Here is a 17,934-nt window from a genome sequence, read left to right as displayed (position 1 = left end):
CTTGGGTTTTGTTGCCAAATGACCCTTGATGCTCAGTTTTTGGCTGGTGGAAGATATTTGTAATGAATAAAAAGATCTTACGCATTTACCATTTTATTTAGCTCACATGTTTCTTCAGTGTATATTATCCCTTTACAGTTGCTGAAACATACAATAGTCTTGTGGCTGGACAAAAAAAACCCTTCTGATCGTAAATTACCACGCTCCCCTGAAAGTTACTTTGGAGCTAATAGCAGAGATTGCTGCTCAGGATTTGCATTACAGTTTTTAATGGGAAATCCTGCTCAACAGCTCCATTGTTCTCTGTTTTGTCTTGTTCTCATGCAGCTCTTAGGTCAGATTTCTTCTGGCTGACTCTATTCTGACTTCCCTTAAAATGAGATTAACAGGTGGTTGGAGATGATTGTGCTTGTTAGTGGGTTATTTTAGAGCAGGGACCTGTGCATCTGCAGGCAGGTTTCGTGCAGAGTTTTCAGAGAGCTTGTGAACAGGGTGAGGCTGTCCCATGCAGGAGCACCACGGGCAGACACTGCCTCTGGGTGTGGTTTTCCTGCAGGATTTGTAGGGTATGAAATGCAGGAGTAGGCTGAATCCTTTCTCATGTGGGGTTGGACTAGATGATCTCTAAAGGTCTCTTCCAGCTCCTACCATTCTATGATTCTATCTCATGGAAACTTTTGCAGTAAACATGAAGCTGCTGGCGTTTCGGTATGGTGAACATGAGCCAGACTCACTGGATGCAGTCAGTAGCTTCTGTAGTATCAGCAGCAACTCTCAGGGGTTTCTTACAGGACTTGTGGTTTATACACAGTGTTACAAGTGCTTGTCATGTAGAATCTTCTGAACTTCACCTCTGGGACTGAGTGGGAGACAACTGCACCCCTTGATACAGGGTAGGACAGTGTGATGGCCAGGTGTAACCAAGCTAGGCAAATGGGTGGCACTGAGAAGAGCTGGAGAGGTGCCATCTCCTGCAAAAATCCCCTCTGTGGGAACCTGCTTCTTCAAGGGTAACTGTTTGTGGGCTCAGTAGATAGTACAGAAGTGTAATTTTCCTTTGGTGACTACACTTATGTTGGTCAAGGCCTTGCTCTCAAGCCTTGGAGAAAGCGCAGCACCCTTCAGATCTGTCCAGGATACACAGCTGGCTGTGAGACAGGAGGAGACAAAGTACTTGGCAGAATTTCTTTTCCAGCAATTGTCTGGTTTTAACCTATTATAGCACTTTTGTGGCACTTTGATATCATTTGCAATGATAGAAACACTGTAGCAATTGATTCTTTTTTCCTGACTGCTAAAAGCTGGGCTGGTGGCTTTCTTGTAGCCTCCATTTGTTGCTACCATTGGTAATGAGAACATCACAGTTCTTTTTTGCTTCCTGTATTCCACCAATTCTTCTAGAATGACAGAGTAGATTTATACACCCTGCCAGTCACTGAAGAAACATAACTCCAAGTAGAATACTTTATTGGAGGCATGTACATGAAAACATTCTTGTACCTTAGTGACACATACAGAAATGGAAATTCATGTAAATCTTACAGCTTTGAGAGGGTTCCAGGCTGGGCTTACCTGTTAACAAACAATGAACATTGTGTTTTTTTGACCTTCTTTGTCACTTCTGTAAGACAGATGTTCTCATGGCACCTTCCTAGAAGCAGTTTCTCAATGGACATGGAATGTAGAACAGTTGACACGGCAGTAGTCTCAAAGCAGTAGGTGAGAGCAGTAGGGACTTTCACAGCTAAAGGGTGTCAAGTAAGAGAGCTGCTCACCTGCATAATAAATATGCCTCAAAGCGAGCAAGAATACATGCTATCAAGGAAGCCTTGAACTATTAGGCCATCCTTTGCAAGCTGGAATTGAAAAAGACTAGTGAAATAACCTTGTTAAGTCAATTTTAGCTCCAATTTCATAAGCACTTGCAATAAATGCCACACATTACACTGCAAATGTACCTGCAATTACCAAATTGCCCCTAAGTGCAGTGCTTCCTACAGGCCTCTTGAGCTGTCATGATCCCACACAGTAACACATTCAGCACACAGTGGCTGGGAGATGGGACAGAGTGTTGCTCAGTGCAATCCCTCTGGATTTTGGACTGGAAAGAGAGCAAGTGCCAAACATGGGGCAGTTTGGCCCCTTGTCACAACTGGCCAATGAACAGTATAACTGTGTTTAGACAAGAGGGATATCTCAGTGCTTCCTGTGGAGGCTCTCAGGTGTCTGTGTGTTTGCTTCATGGCAGTGGAGCTGATGAGCTCCAGATCTCACTCCGTGTGCACACCAGCATGTGAACATTTTCTAGTGTCTCACTAGGAAAGGTCTCAAACTACAGAAAGTAAGCTGTGGTCTGTCATTGCTCTCTGCTGATTGCCACTGGGGGTTTTACAGCTTGCTGGCAGGTGCTTTACAGAAATAAAGCATGAGGCCCTCTTGGCCAGGACCAGCAACTCCAGTGTGAAATAGGGCAGCAGAGGGCAGGGAACATGATGCCTCTCTTGCCTGTCTGCAAGGTTATTCCAACATCATCATTTCAAGCATTCTGGTTCAGACAGACACAGCTGAAACGTGTTTACTTTCAGTGTTTCTGGCTGCTCCTTATTCCTCTCACTACTCTTACAGCTTTTTAGCATTCACCCTGTAGTTGGCAATTGTTCTGCCTCAGTACTAACCAGTGTCCTCTCCTCCACAGAAAGGGCCCCCGTCAGGGACAGACAGGGTGAAGAAGGGTGGATCCTACATGTGCCATAAGGTAATGTGCAAAGGCCTCTGGTATTTTCATACTGAGCTTTCCTCTCAAAGTACCTGACTGGACAATGAAGTGATCTTCTGACAGAGTTTCCCGGCAGCCTGGATGCTTGTTAAAATATTTCATGTGGTTTAAGGAAGAGCAATACCTAATGTTCTTAATGACTTCTTTTGGGTTAGCTTGGAATGAATCCAAACCAACTGCTTTACCCAGTGTGGTTTTCAGGTATGTAAGTTAAAACTGATGTGTGCTTCTAATGCAATTTTCCTCCATAGTGCTGGAGATACTGGTAAAAGTGGAGAGTCTGGTAGTGACTTTTTTTAGTGTTAGAATGCCTCTCGAGCCAGAAAGGATATTGGGTGTTTGCAGAAAGACTGCTGTGAGACAAATGTTTCAGCTTGGTTGATAGCAGATTGGAAATTCTTTCTGAAAAGTCTGGATACCACCACAGTGCCAGAGCTGTTTGGGACATAAGTCATGTTTTAAACTCTGTTCACGCAGCACTGGGAAACGCTCATTGTAGATCTCCTTTTTCATTAAAGCCGTTCTGTTCTCTTTCCCTTTTCGAGCCTGCAGCTGGCAAATCAGTCTCATAATTAGATTAAACTTTCTGCAGTGAGATCCCATTTTCTACACTGATTTCCTTCTTAGGTGAAATCAATGTCAGATGTTAATTAGCAGTTTTGATTAAATTAACACTGGAATAGACTCTTCTTCAGTGATGAATAATGTGACCCATTTTAAAGGCTTGTGAAGATTCTAGTCTGCCCTAGTCTCTTTTGTAGGTGATAAAACTAGGCTGTGTATTGAGACAAAACCCCACTGAATACTGTTGGTACAAGGGCTCTTTATTAGGTGCCTAAAAGTCTATTCAGACTAATCTATCTGTGCTATTGCTGTTCTGCCTCTCAGAGCTGACAAAGGCTAAAGTCACGCCTTTAGCTGCTACTTTGATTTTCAAACTAGTTCAGCTTCTAAATCCTGTCCTGTCCTGCTGAGGTTTAGGGTAGAGCTCTGCAGTGCAAGGCTGCAGCGGTGTCCACTGTTCCTCGGGTGTTCTCTGGCTCTGCACTGCAGGTGAGGAGCTGGTGAGGAGCAGTTGTTGGCGTCTCCTCAGATGTGACACTCTGCATCACGGAGACCAGCATGGGTTGCTGCTTCACAGGGCTGCTGCCTTGATGCCACAGCCTGTTTAAGCTGTTGCCACCTTTGTGGTTGTACAGGTTGAACTGTTGAGTGGCTGTGCCCAAACTCCTCGAGGCAACTAGCTTTGAAGGAGAAAAACTCTCCTCTTCTACCTGTTCTCTGCTGCACTGAGCTGCTCCCTCCCTCCCAGAGGAGGAGCAGGATGGCCACTTTGGCTTTCTCCCAGGGCAGGGTATGGTAAGAGTTGATGCTTGTATTATCAGACACGTTGCCATTCAGACCACCTCTCGGATGGGCTGCAGCCAGTCTCAGTACAGCAGCGTTTCCCTGACCCACGTTGATCTGCACCGGTTCATTGATCTGCCCAGCAGCATTTGGAATGTCTTCCTACACTCATCAAACACACTCCTGCCTAAGGAATGCCCAGCTGTGCTGTGCTCTGAAGCTCTCTTTCCCCTCTTTCTCTGCAGTCATACTGCTACAGGTACCGCTGTGCAGCCCGCAGCCAGAACACCCCCGACAGCTCCGCTTCCAACCTGGGATTCCGCTGCGCAGCGGACGCCTCCCCAGGGCCACGCTGACTGGGGGCTGTGGCACCGCCACCCGAGGACAAACAGCTGTGTGGAGTGTCGCTTGCTGCTCACACAGGGCAGAAAAATCCTGTGCTTGAACTTCGTGCTGAGGGGAAAAAAATCTTAACAGCGCTCAACTCTGTGCGAAGAACCTTCATCTGTTTATCTTTGGGGAGCTGCCCTGGACTCTTGTCCTGACCAAATGTTTTCTTGGTGAATTCTGTTGGGTTTAGTGAGAGTATTCTGTAAACCTGAGCAGAAACACTCCACTTCTGTTTTACCAGGTTAATTAATAGGTCCTTTAGAAAAGGTCTTTATTAAATAGTTTAATTTATGTATCATTTGAGTTTCTACACTCAAATCCAATAAACATGGACTTGATAAACTTCTAAACAACTTTAAAATAAAGTGGAAGGGGTTAGGAGTGAGGACTGGGGTGACAGACAGGCCTCTGCCTGGGCAGCCTTTCTACAACCTTCCTGTTGAAGTGAAAATCAGATCCAGAAATGTGCTTTTTCTGGTGAGATCCTTGTGTGCCTTCTGCAACTGGGGGATGATAATCCTCAGGGAGGTGATGACTAGAAATATTGTGCATATTGGAATAAGAGGGCCAGAATTTATTTATGCTGAGGGTTTTTACTGATGGAAAGACACTGGCAATTTCCTTTGAGCTTTTTGGACATGGGGTAGCTGTATTTGAGGGACCTGCAAGTTGCAAAACTGGCATCATTAGGAACTGAAGCTAACAACTGATGTCCCTTGAATGGAAGATCATTGGAGTGAAAAGATGGCAGAGGCAGCTGTAAGCCCTGCAGCCTAATAAGGGAAACCTGGGAACTGCTCTGTTGTTTTTAAAAAAGGTCTCACTTGAGAGGGATTTTGTAAGGGGATTTTTCTGCTTTTGGAAGGACTTTGCTCTGCACCCCAAACACACACACTCAATGGAGAGGGGCTGTGGATGGTTTAGAACTCAGGCACAACCCATTATTTCCTGTCATTGCAAGGCTGTTAACGTGGCTGCCCGTCTTCAGCTGCACCAGGCGCTCTCATTCCGTGCTGTGGAAGTTTGTTCTGCCCAGGTAACTGATAGCCAGTTCACTCACCAGAAACAGGGTCAGCTGGCTGGGACTCAGCGGGCAGGATGGCAGAGACAGGAGACTGCTGTGTTCTGTGGCTCACAGCTGGTGATGCAAGGACTAGATACTGCTAATGTGGTTTGGGATTGTGTGTTTTGGGCTGTGGGGTTGTTTTATCTGTGCTTCCTTAACTACTCAGGATCATGCCAAGTACATATTCATAACAGGAAGCTAACAAACTCTGCCTGCATCTTGACAATGAGGAATGCAGGTGGTGTAAAACTACTCTGGAAACTTATTCCAGGAGGGCAGGAGGAAGTAGATTGGATCATCCACGTCCAGCCCCGCGGGCTCAAGGAGGCTGGTGCAGTGCACCCAGGGAAGCCTCTCAACAGGCAAAGAGACCTTGCAACCCAAGCTGTAGGCTGGTCCTGCACTGCATGCACCCTGAGGGATGGGAGCTGGACAGCCTCTCTTCTGGATGAGCAGGCACCCTTCATCAGGCAAGGAATAAAGTGAGTGGCCACTCAGCTCGTAAACATCTTTTGCCAAGCATCTGAAATCCTTTGTAAGTTTTCTGTAATGACAGAAGTGACACTTAATGATGAACCCCAAGGAAAAATCAGGTGGACATCTTTATGTTAAACTGGACCCACAGCCATATGTAACTCTTAACAGTGTTCTTCATAACCAAAACATGAAGATATATATATGAAATGAGGAAAAACTAACACTGAGGCTTAGCAAGAAAGTCAAGGTAAGCAGAGTGAGATTTTGGTTAGCAGAATAATAGCAGCTTGTCAGTGTTGGGTTAAGCTTTCAGATCCAAATCAAAGTTGCCTCTTTATTTTAAAAAAACCTCTGAAAGCATTACCCATGGCCTGCAGAACAGCTCCTCCTTCAGCTCCGTGAAAGTTTATCTGTCTTGTACAGCAGAGCTGGGGAAATTCAAAACAAACCTGTTTGAGGCTTCCTTAACTTGATCTGTGTAGCAAGGAAGGGGTGTGACATGCAGTTGCAGAATGCTGCCCAGCTGTGTGCTCTGGCCTGTCCCTGCTGTGGGGAGATGCTCAGTGCAGCAGCATAGCAGGGCTGGAGCTGTAGAGGAACAGTGAGAGAGGACAGGCCTTGCTTCATACTGCCTGCCTTGGTGGGAATAGTGACAATGCATCATTTAGCAGCTGAAGGGAATGCTCACGCATCTGCCAGCCCTTCAGCAATGCACAAAGACAAATGTGCTGCTCAGGTGTACTGTTTCCTCCTGCAATCTGTTTCAGAATAGCAGCAACATGCTGCTGGAGAGTGCAGAGTCTGAATTCACTTCCTGAGCATGTAGCAGTAGTGTTCCAGTAGTGCTGGAACCTAACACAGTTACTGCAGAGAGCTTGTGAGGCAGCTGTGGTGTACAAAGGTGGGATGATGGTAGGTCCCAGCCTGCAGTACTGTGCTGCTCACACAGCAGCTCAATGGTGATGGAACCCAGCCCCTCACAGCAGGCTTTTGGCACGCAGCTAGATGTGCCTGGAGGTGGGAATGCAGGGGGAGACAAAGCGTTCAAGCCCATCTTTCTGGGCATTTTTGTTACATCAGCAGTAATCAGTCATGTTTTGTGAAACAAACAATTTATACCAAGTAATTGTTTTTAAAAAGTACTTTAATAGGATTTAAGCAACCCAATGCCCTTCTTGCAAACACCAGCATTCCTTGCTCTCATCCTCCTGTGTAACCGCCAGTGACGCTTCTCATTGTTATCACGTATCCTTTCTGTGTACCAGTGCTACAGTTTTTATGAAAGAGGTGCTTTAACATACAGCAAGCTGTCAGAATGAAGCAATGAGAAAGCACCAAGCCTGGATCCCCAGCTGATTTGGGAACATCTCGAAGTTCCAGTGCTCCTTCATGCCATCCACCTCCAGATGTCCCAAGGATATCGCATGAAGGTATTCTAGCTGTTACTCAAAGCCACACACACTTCCTTGGTGGGACACACAAGCGGGGTTTTACCTAACTGCCATTTAACCACCAAGGAAAATGCTGGTTTGTAGGTGTGCTTAGGGACGGGAAAGCTACGGAGAGCTGCCTGAACAAGCACCTGGTGTGGAAAAGAGGGAGCTGTCCCAAGGTAAGAAGGAAGCACATGTGGGGGCGCCGCAGTAGCAAGGTTTTCTCCATCTGTTCTCGTCCTCTGAAGGTTTCTGTTCTCTCTTAGGTGTTGGAAAATTACGGAATCTCCCAGAATAATCATATGAAAGTTCCTCTCCAGCAGAGATATCGGTGGCTGCAAAAAGTGCCAGTTTAGGCACCATTGAGTCAACTCGGACTGGCACCATGACTAAATTTGGTTCACAGGAATGATTCAGGAACCTGCCGACGTTACCAATGTGTGTGGGGTCAACAAACGTCTCCATCACCCGGCCGCTGTGGAGGTGCTCCCTCACCGCTATAATGTAGTTTGAATCCTTCGAGGTCTGGGCCTGAATCCTCCTGCGTGCCTCATTGAAGCCTAAAACTTCACCAGCATATTCACAAACAAATCTTCCTTTAGCTATGAATTGCAGAGTGCGGACACCCCATCCTTTCTTCTCAGTCTTGAATACCTCGAGTCTGAATTGCAGACCCCTCTGAACAACCCTGTTTTGACAGGATTCACCACACTGGCACATGGCATTGCATTCAAAAACAGGCTGGGCATACCCTTCCTCTTCCTCTGCAGGCCTGAGGCACAAACTGCTGTAACTTCCCCCCCGGCGAAGACAGGAGCACACGGGAGCCACGCAGGAGCTGGCGAGACAAGCACACCCTGGGAAGGTGATTTCAGTGGGGTCAACGTCTCCGTCTGCTCCAGCCACGCTGTCTGGGCTATACTGCAAGAGAACAAGAGTCAAATCCTTGCCACGTTCAATGCTTCTTTCCACAGAGGCTATCAGATTTTCAAGAGGGCTGTTTTTGGCAACAGCTGATGAACTGCATGAACACTTTATTTTCCTGTAAACTTCTCACTACTAGATGTGACTTTTAGAAAACATTATAAAGGATGCAAATGAGATATTCCATATAGATCAAAAAAAGAACTGATAGCCTCTTAGTGACTGAGTTTCTCAAAACAGTCTACTAGCCAGAAAAAAGGTATTGGCAGGAAAAACATGCAGCTAATGTGACCTTGGTTACTAGATACAACTTTAACTATAAAAAGAGCAAAGTATCTTTAATTGCTCCCACTTCAAAACACTTTGTGAGCTACTTAGAAGGTTATTGTGTAGTTATTTGAAAGTTGTGGAATTTCAAATGCCCATTTTTGTTCAAAATTGGAGATAGTTGAAATTCATCTCTTCAGAAGGTTGCTCCTGATCATTCTGTTGGAAAGTGATGAGGGTGTTGGACTAGCACACCTCTACATAGCTATGAAAATGTGAGATGGCTTTTGCTTCACCCTAAATTCTGTCTGTGAGAATACTCGTTGAATTCAAGCAACCAGAGCTGAGAAGCGGGTTCTCAGAGTTACACTGATGCCCCCAGCAGGTGAATGATTATAAAATACAAGCTGTTTAAGACTGGTGAATTTAAAAATCAAAGCATCGCGACAGCTCCATCAACGGTTTTACTTTTTTCTCAGCATTCGACTTGCAAAGCTTTATTTAGAAGCCTGGAGCGCGTGCCATTACTGAATGCTGCCTTTCACTGCTAGCAGCTTCTGTCTGATCGGCTCTGGGTGTTGTGAAACATGCCGCTGCAGTGGGAAGTTTCGTTTTTCCTAAACATCAGCTTCCTCGGTCATTCGGCTTTACTCGAAACTATGCTTTATAGCTTTCCTGTTTCCTTTAAATACCAGCACACCGAGCAATTCAGGAAGATCACGATTTAGATTACGGCTTCCCCCCCCTCTTCTCCAACCCGAGCCTATTAGATGCTTCTTCATTCTGTTTTACAACGACTCTCTGAGGGCTGAGGGGGCAGAGGGCTGAGGGGACAGGACTGAGGGGACAGAGGGCTGAGGGGACAGAGGGCTGGGGAGACAGAGGGCTGAGGGGACAGAGCTGAGGGGACAGGTGGGCTCAGGGGATGGCACCGGCAAAGAGCCTCCCTGTTCTGCGTGCTCCATTTGCCTGCTCTCCTCCTCACGGCCCAGCCCGGCTCCCGAGGCGGCCGCAGCCCTTCCCTTTACCTGGAAGGCCGGCGGGGCCTCTCCGGGCTGCCGCAGAGCCACGGGCAGCGGCTCCGAGCCGCCGCTCAGGTCCGCCATGGCGCCGGCCCCGCCCCCTGGCCCTGCGGGGATTGGTTAGTCGCGCCGAAGCCTCGCTTTGATTGGGCGGGAGGGTGGGTGTGCGGCGCGTGCGGGCGCGCAGGCGCAGTGGTCGCTGTGGAGCGGCCGTGCGGGCGCGGGGGCTCGCGCTCGGGCGTCCGGCGCGTGCGGCCGCCATTTTCCGGTGCCGCTCCCCTCAGCGCCGCCGCTGCGGAGGGGCCGCGGGCGCGGGGGGCTCGAGGCTGCCCTTAGCAAGGGCTGGAGCAACGCCGTGTGGCCGCCAGCGAACGGCACTTGTTGCGATGAGGCGGCCCGTGTAGAAGCGGGCGTGGCTCTGCGTGGCGTGGGTGTGACAGCGCTCGAACCCCAGTCATTTTACAGGGGAATTTCGAACTACAGACTTACGTTTTTCATGCGACTCTAAATCCTTCCACACTGGTTCCACACTAATTACACTTTCGTGGTTTCAAGTTGCTGTGTTTTGTAATGTGAGGGGAAAGTCCTGTTAAACCTTACACCACCGAGGAATTCTCTCAGCTGCGTGTGGGCCCTGGAAGCTGCAGCCACATCTTCCCTCTGCACACAGGAGGTTTTGTACCTACAGCAGTGCAGGGGAAAGCCCCACGTTCTCCTTGGACACATTATCAAGAAAAAATGTAGTCAAATAAGTTTTCCAGCTCTGTCTTGACCCGGGAGACCTTGCCACATTTATGTATGATGCCCTTCTAAAGCAGTCATGAGAAAATTGCTACTGTGAAACACAGTAATGAGTGGAACAGTCATGAAGGGTCTTGCCTTGTCTTTGTGAAGAACAAACTGAGCCATGCCTAGGAGAAAGGAGTCAGACTTGTGTTCTTTGGATGCTGGTAGTCCTGAGAGCTTTTGTATATGCCACTTGGGACAGTTGTTTTGGGCCCTAAGGCTGATGAAGCTCTTGCCATCTTTTCACCTTGTTCCTTTTGCGTGAACCAAGTGTTTTCCGTTTGAAAGCAATTATCACATCCAGAAATGAATTTCTCAGACTTGGGAAACAGAAATCCCTGGAGCATGCTCAGTGCCCCTACAAGAAGACACTGTTTTTGTCTTTTCCTGCATTAGCTACCAATTTGACTTTCCTGATGCCTCTTTCTTCAGCATCCAGGAAATGGTGAGAGTTGTCACGGGCTGTGTCCCCATCCTCCTGCCTCTGAAGAGGATCTGAGGAAGATGTGTTGGGAAGAAGACCTTTAGCTATTAAAGCTGTGTGAAATCTCCCTTCTGCTTCCTAGCGTTCTGCAGAACTGATCTCTGCAAGAGTAAGATATTCCTTTTAAGCCTTTTATTTTACATTGCACGTGTTTTATGTCAGACTTTGTTCTGAACAGGTTATTCCGGTAGTCCTTAGATACGTAAACTTCGGTTTTCACTTTGGAAGGAAGTACATCTCTGATACACAGGAGGTGTTTCCTGCAGGAGACCTGACGTGCTTATTAAATTGTGGCATTGACTTCAGCCAGTCCACAGAGACCTCAGTCCCCAGTTGAGAGTTTGTGATCTGCCTTATCCATGCTCTCTAGGTTCTGTCTTCTCCATTCTCTAGTTAATCTTAGATATTTTAATTGCTTTTTTCCCCCTTCTCTTGCCCACAGACTCTTCCCTTTGTGTTGCTCTTTTCCTGTCAGGTTTAAATTTTCCTTTGATTTGACCTTCATTTCTGGATAATCATCTCCATCAAGTTAGTGGGCATGCATGCTCCATCCTTCTGCTCCATCCTTCAGTCTATTGTGCATCTATTAGAATATTGATTTGCAGAGAGTGAAGTATAAAAAATCAATATCCCATTAAGTGGAGTAGAGTGACAATGTTCTAAGGCCAGTCAAGTTCAAAGACTACTGTCTAGACACTACAGTGGTGGGTTTTTTCCCCTTGTTTTGTCTTGGCTACAGGAATAAGATAAAACTGACACATCCTGTTAGTGTTTTGCTCGTGTGTGTTTGTTTGGAAGACTCATTACAAACAAACTGCAAAAAGCTTTTGTAGTGCAAAAAGGTCCTTTGGTTTATTATGACACTTGCAGTTTATGGGGATTTAGTAGTAAAACAGTACAATAGAAATGTTCTGCAGTGTATCTAGGCAGCATATGTAGACATGAGCAAGCTGATGTTGCATACCAAAGCCTGTTCTTAACTGCTCAGAGGATTGTGGAAAGCTCAGATGCGAGATTTCTGTGGGTTTTCTGTCAGTATGAGATGTCTACACATACAGGTGATGGATGCAGCTCCTCTGCCTGCCCCCTTCTCCTCTGCACAGTAGCCTGCCATTGGAAGATGGAGAGTCAAAACACAGATATTTTTCTGTTTCCTGCTTTTGAACCATTCTCAGACCAGCCTGCAGTTATTTTGAGATGTGCTGCTTCAGTGTTATTCATAAGCATCTGACTGACCACATGTAGATTCCCTTCCTTGCACTGCATTGCTGTTGCTTTTTAAAAACGTAATAAATATATTAACACTTTCTCCTAGTTGCTTAGCTAGGAAACTAGGTTTTGTCCATTGATGTCTGAGTTTGTTTATGCTTTATAGCTTGTAAAGCACATTGAAGTACTTCACAGGCTGATAACTGGAGGTGCTGAGGGACTGCACTCTGGGCAGCGGGTGTGCTGTGGTGTTGTGCAGGGGGGTTGGCTGGCAGCTGCCTGCTCTTTGCCTGGTAGTTGTAAATCCAGAGATGGGTTTATTTAAGGATGCCTTTGCTGTGCAGAGAAGACTGACCTTGCAAAATGCTGTGTTTGAATAACATAGTTTATCAAAATATCTCTGAGTGCTTTGCAGAGATAGATGAACTTTGTTTCCTCTCCCGTGCAGATAAGAAAACTGATGCAGAAACACGTGAAATGAGTTAACCAGTGGCTGAACTGTTGTTGCTGGGTGTCACAGGGCTCTGCATTTCATCTGTCATTGTACACTGCTCTTGCAACATTGATTGGGTAATGCCAGCCATAAATCACTTTGTCAATACACAAGCCCTTATAAAGCCTTGAGTTTCATATGAGGAAAAAAGTTATACAACCCAACATTTTGTCATGTCCTCATCGCTAAACAATAGGAACAATTCAGATCTCGTCACACAAATTACTTCCTGACTTGTAGCAATGTACTTCAGTGAAATGATTCTCAAGTTGTATTTCAGTTAAAAACTTTGCAGGTAGGAAGTGTTTTGGCCTGACAGCAGTAGCTGAGCCACTGGCTAGTTGGGCCACTTGTCTGTCTACTGGGCTAAAGTTGTGGTCATTTTTGCAGGGAATCTATCCCAAGTGGGTTATTCTGCTCTTGTTAATAAAGAATGCTGTAGAACAACATTCCAGTCAAATAGATTTTTGTGTAACAATATATCTTCAGAAGATAGATGTATATATTTGTCTTGGCAAATCCTGGGGTCATCTTCCGAGCCGTAAAAAATGAGCACACAAAGGCTGTTGCACTGAATGTGAAATGAACTTGGTGCACTCTGAGGCTGCAGTGTTAATCAGGTTTCATCTTGCTGGTTAATATCTCCCAAGAATTGTTGGAATGTAAGTTGTCTAAATAAGCTGAGGCTGATGGAAAACTGTAGTGCTCTGTGAATAAAATAGATGGTTGAGACAGAAGTAATCATTTTTATCTTCAGCAAGTGTCGGGTGAGGAGTGATGGATCATGGAGCAAGTCCTTTTCTTGTCACACACAGCATCTTGGTCTGCAGCCTTTCCTTTATTAAATGATTTGACAATAAATAAATGGATTTATTTGGAGGTTTTTTTAGGCAATATTTGCTTAATGTATTCCAAAGTTTTCAACCTGGTGATTCTGTACTATTTATGCTTTCAAACAGATTGTATTTTGCTCCTTTTTTTACATTTGTGTTGTTGAGAAAGATGTGTTGCAAGAGAATAAAAAAGTCCCTTATCTTGCTGCTCCATAACTTTGGTTTAAATGAAATCCATAATTTTTCCTTGTTGGTATGACAACAGAAAAACATCACGGTGGAATTAGAACAAAGATATAGATGAATGTTAACTATATGTGCTGTAACACTTAAATAAAGCACTGTTATGGATGATAGAGTAATAATTCAGTGTGGCATGCAGTCAAACAGAATGCTGTCAAGAGGGGAGGAGCAGGATAAAGAAAGAATTACATGTGTTTAATGTAGTAATTCACTGTGACAGTGAATCAGTTCCCCTTGTCAAATTATACGAACAACTTTATGAGTATGTGCATATCTGGGGCAATTAATAAACCATCTACATCCAACGAAGACATCTAGTTTTGCACTGTAACCTTTAAATACAATTTATCTCAAAGACTTAACGCTTAAGACTTTCTAAATGTTCCTTCTCAAGGAAAGTTTAGGAAGTAAAAAAGAGAACTAATTCCTTCCTTAAAAAAGCAGGTTTGCATAGCATTCCAGTTGCTTAACATTTCATTACCTTTCAAAGCATTACCTTTGGTGTAACCTCTCAGTTTTTATCATCATGCTCCCTGCAACACTGTTTCTGTTGTCTTACGAAATAAACATTTTCAAGCACCTCTCAGTCTTTCTGAATGCTTCAATGACAAGTGCAATCCCAGTGACTGAGAGCCCTGAGAAATGATCTAGTTCTGTACCCTCCAGCACATGTGGGCTTCACAAGTGACAGCACCGTGTGTGCAAACTCCAGGTAGCAGGAGCCACAACCTCTGCAGCCCCAGGGGACCATTCTGCAAATGGCATCTCTGTTCATACCTTGGATACTCCTCAGAAGCCCTTGTGGCTTCTCTCAAGTTCTTCAGAGCTGCAGCCATGAATGTACACTGTGGAATGAAACTCCTGAATGATGCCTGCTGGTTCTACAGCAGAAAAAGGGGATTAAAAAGGAGGAGTTGGAACTGAGCTCCACCAGAGCAAGTGAAAAACCATTTACTGTAGAGGACTTTAAAGATATGAAGAATCTGTCTATATATCATCTTGCTGGTGGTGGCTACATCTGTAATGCTGCTTTCTCCTTAACAGTCCTTCCTGAAATGGGTAACTGTATAAAGGGTTACACATAATGCAACAGTCAAGTAGGGGAAAAGAGCTGTGTGGTTACCTGCTTCGGGTAGCAACCAGCAGAGCTGATTTTGCCTTTCCTTTGAAGAAGGAAGTAAACCTCAGGAGCTGAACAGCTGGATGAACCAGTGCACCAGTGCATGGGTAATGGTGAACCTTTCCTTCCCTTGCACCAAACTGCCAGTGGCCTCTTCTCTGCCAGGGGCTGCTGTCTCAGGAGCGTGATGGAGCTTTCCCCACTGATGAGTTCGTCAAGCTCCATGAAGAGAGAGAGTGTCCAGCCATCTTGTCTCAAGAAAGTCTTTAGCTTAGCTGTGCTGTTTGATCACTGAGTTTTTGTGACCTGTCTTCAGTGCTAGCTTGAATCTCTCCCTTGGGGGAGCTTTACTGGGATAAATGTTTGGAGAAGTTGTGCAGGTTAGGTTAAAAGCACAAACAGCTCTTTGCACGCCTGTGAGCTCTAGCATCTGATGGATTAAGAGCTCCTCATGGGTGTTCTCTGGCTCTATGAAGGATTTCACAGCAGGCTTTTTACCAGAGTGCAATTACTGATACAATTTTTGTAATACTGATTAGAAAGTTAGTTAATTTGCCCCATTTTTACAGATTATTCTTACATTCTTGCTGGTCATTTTGGCGTGCCTCATAAGGTGGTAAGTGCTGAAGGCAAAGCTGAAGTTCTTTCTTGGCCAGGCAGCTGTGTGATATCACTGTCGTGGACTAGTCAGCCCTGACAACATTCTATAAAATGTGGAAAAAGCAGAAAGCAATCTTGCTTTCAAAGGATTGTTGGTGACCTTTAAATTAGGCCAAGGAGTCTCATCATAAGCTGCAACTGCAGGATACATGACTTCTTTCCCTTTCCTTCTGCACTGAAGGGTTGTTTTCACTGAAATTACTACTTATTACAGAAAGGTCAAATTCATGTAACTGCATCTCAAGTAAGTAATGACCTTGTTTATCTCAGCAACTTAATAATTCCGTGTTTTCTTGTTTAAAGATCCTGCTGTTGCCATTCTTTTATAACATGTTGCAAATAGACACATTTGATGGGCTAGGCTTTGAACTACTGCAAATTGTTTCTGTTCACTTGAGTGGAATAATGGTAAATTATACTGGTGCAGGGGTTGGTGCTTTGTAAGAGTTGGCATTCAACTACTCTTTGTCCCCTGTCTCTCCAGAAAGCAATCCTTGAAGCCTGTTTTATGGCTGTTGCTCTGCATGTGCCATCAGGACTATCAAGATTCTCTGTTGTCAAGTACTGCAGAATAACTAAATGGTTACAGGTCTGCATTGTGCATCTTGGTGACCTGCACGTAGTTATAGACATCATGTGCAGCACTTCCAAGAGCCCATAAGTGCCACTGAAGTTCAGTATGACTAAATTCTCACACTGTTTAGGGCCTTGCTCTTAGACTAGATTTTATTGCACTGAGATACATAAAGAACCTCTTTTCCCAAGGCATGACGAAGGTATTTAGAAACCCACCGTGGTTCTGGTTTAGAAACCCAGAACGTTCCCCTTCTCCAGGGATGTCCCTGTCTTTGGGAAGGAGCACTTTTTCTGCAAAACTGGGACAGATGTTGCTCTTCTTCCTAACTTAAGCGAGTGGCTGTGTGTGCACAATCTCCCTCTTATTAAAACGCTGGTGTTGAGGGAGACTTGCATTTCAATCCTTGTTTTGTGTATACCAGCATACCTGATGTTCCAGGGGCTGGAGAATGTAGAGAGGAGGAAAGGATCTGCAGCAGAGAGTGGGCCATCCTGAGTACCAGACTAGCCTCCATCAATGTGAAAACCAGAGTTAGGAACATGTGGATATTAGTGTGGACAGTGTTTGTGACAGTGGCTGGTGGTGTGTCCTCATGCTTGGTACTGAATTGTTTCTTTAAGTGGTAGCTGTCAAAATTTAAACCCTGATGATGTTTTCTGGAGCTTTTACTTGCAACATTTTGGTGATCTCTTAGACCTCATATTACAGCAAGTGTAAACGTTGTACATCAGCAACTGTTAATAACTGCTTTCTCCTGCCTCTGCATTCCCAGTATATGTAGGCAGCATTAGGTTGTACTCCTGGCTTTGTCTTTGCTGAGTGTGTTTCCCTGACAGTCAAGATTTGTACTTAATGTTACACTGGGTGTAGACTAGACTCTCACCTAGAGTTCCAGTCTGCTTTTATTTGGCTAGTAAGAGAAACTTGTCTCTGTATATTCTAATATGGTTTTTTACTGTCAATTTATTCCTGTACTTTGTAAAGACATTAAACTGTTATCTCAACATCCGCCAGGAGATGGCAGTGCAATGCTGCTTAAAGTACTGCCTGAGACAGCAAACTCTAGTCGCTGTGACAATACAGGTCTTTGGTGGCCTCTCCTAGGGCAGACAGCTTACCTCTTCCCTGCTATGGGCTGAGAAAATAAGCAGAAGTGAAAACGATTGCCTGCTTTGCAGCGTGCTCTTCATCTCTGGAAAGTTACACTTCCATCCAGTGTGCAGAGTGGATTTCTGAGCCTTGGCTTTTCAGTCTCTCTCCAAGAGAAATCCAAAGGCAACTCTTAGGCTGGCATCATTTCCAGCTTGTGTACAGCTGATGTAGCTGGTGTGTGCCACTGACAGTCTTGGTGCAACACACTTTTCACTTGGAATTTAAAAAAAAGTAGCTCCTCACCCCTCTCACTCGCTCACTTTGAGTGAGAAGCTGGTTTTCACCTGACCCCCTTGTGCCTGTATTTTGTAATGCAGTGACTCTTTTCCAACTTCTAGGATTGGTGATAATGAACCTGAGGCTGTAACAAAACATTCTGGTGCCTGTGGTGAGATGTCAGGTTGGTTTCATTCATTCTGAACTTGGAGAGAGACCCTGTCTGGTGAGTTTCTTTTTAACTAAAGCATTTCAAGCCACTGTTAAGATTGTATTTTGCAGGGCAGCAGGAAGGGAACTGTTTGAGATGGACACTTCTGAACACCATTGCTTCCTGTGGACAGAAACAACTAGCTTCTTGAAAATGAAGAAAATGAGGAAATAACCTTTATAATGAGTGAACAAAATGTATAACCGTTTGAAAAATAAACTGAACTCAGCTGTCCTTCATGGTGCTGG

At 45.2% G+C, this 17,934-nt stretch overlaps 2 protein-coding genes across 3 annotated transcripts in view; one reads left to right on the top strand and one right to left on the bottom strand.

Annotated features, from left to right (window-relative positions):
* SUMF1 (sulfatase modifying factor 1) overlaps positions 1 to 4,811 on the top strand; it is a 29,124-nt gene extending 24,313 nt beyond the window's left edge. For both annotated transcript variants that reach the window (XM_062008418.1, XM_062008419.1), the window contains exons 8-9: positions 2,696 to 2,755; positions 4,369 to 4,811. In XM_062008418.1, coding sequence (XP_061864402.1) covers positions 2,696 to 2,755; positions 4,369 to 4,479 — 171 coding nt within the window. In that variant the 3' untranslated portion in view covers positions 4,480 to 4,811. The remainder of the gene's footprint in view (positions 1 to 2,695; positions 2,756 to 4,368) is intronic.
* Positions 4,812 to 7,229: 2,418 nt separating this feature from the next.
* Positions 7,230 to 9,786, bottom strand: LOC104553656 (histone-lysine N-methyltransferase SETMAR). Its single transcript, XM_062008435.1, has 2 exons — positions 9,709 to 9,786; positions 7,230 to 8,410 (listed from the first exon to the last, which is right to left on the bottom strand). Exons 1-2 carry the CDS (start codon positions 9,784 to 9,786, stop codon positions 7,613 to 7,615), a joined length of 876 nt encoding a protein of 291 aa, XP_061864419.1. The 3' UTR covers positions 7,230 to 7,612.
* Between the last annotated feature and the right edge of the window lie 8,148 nt (positions 9,787 to 17,934).

This window comes from Colius striatus, chromosome 15 (genome assembly GCF_028858725.1).
Source record: "Colius striatus isolate bColStr4 chromosome 15, bColStr4.1.hap1, whole genome shotgun sequence".
In the NCBI taxonomy this organism is placed as follows: Eukaryota; Metazoa; Chordata; class Aves; order Coliiformes; family Coliidae; genus Colius; species Colius striatus.
This window is presented reverse-complemented; position numbering and strand designations above follow the sequence as displayed.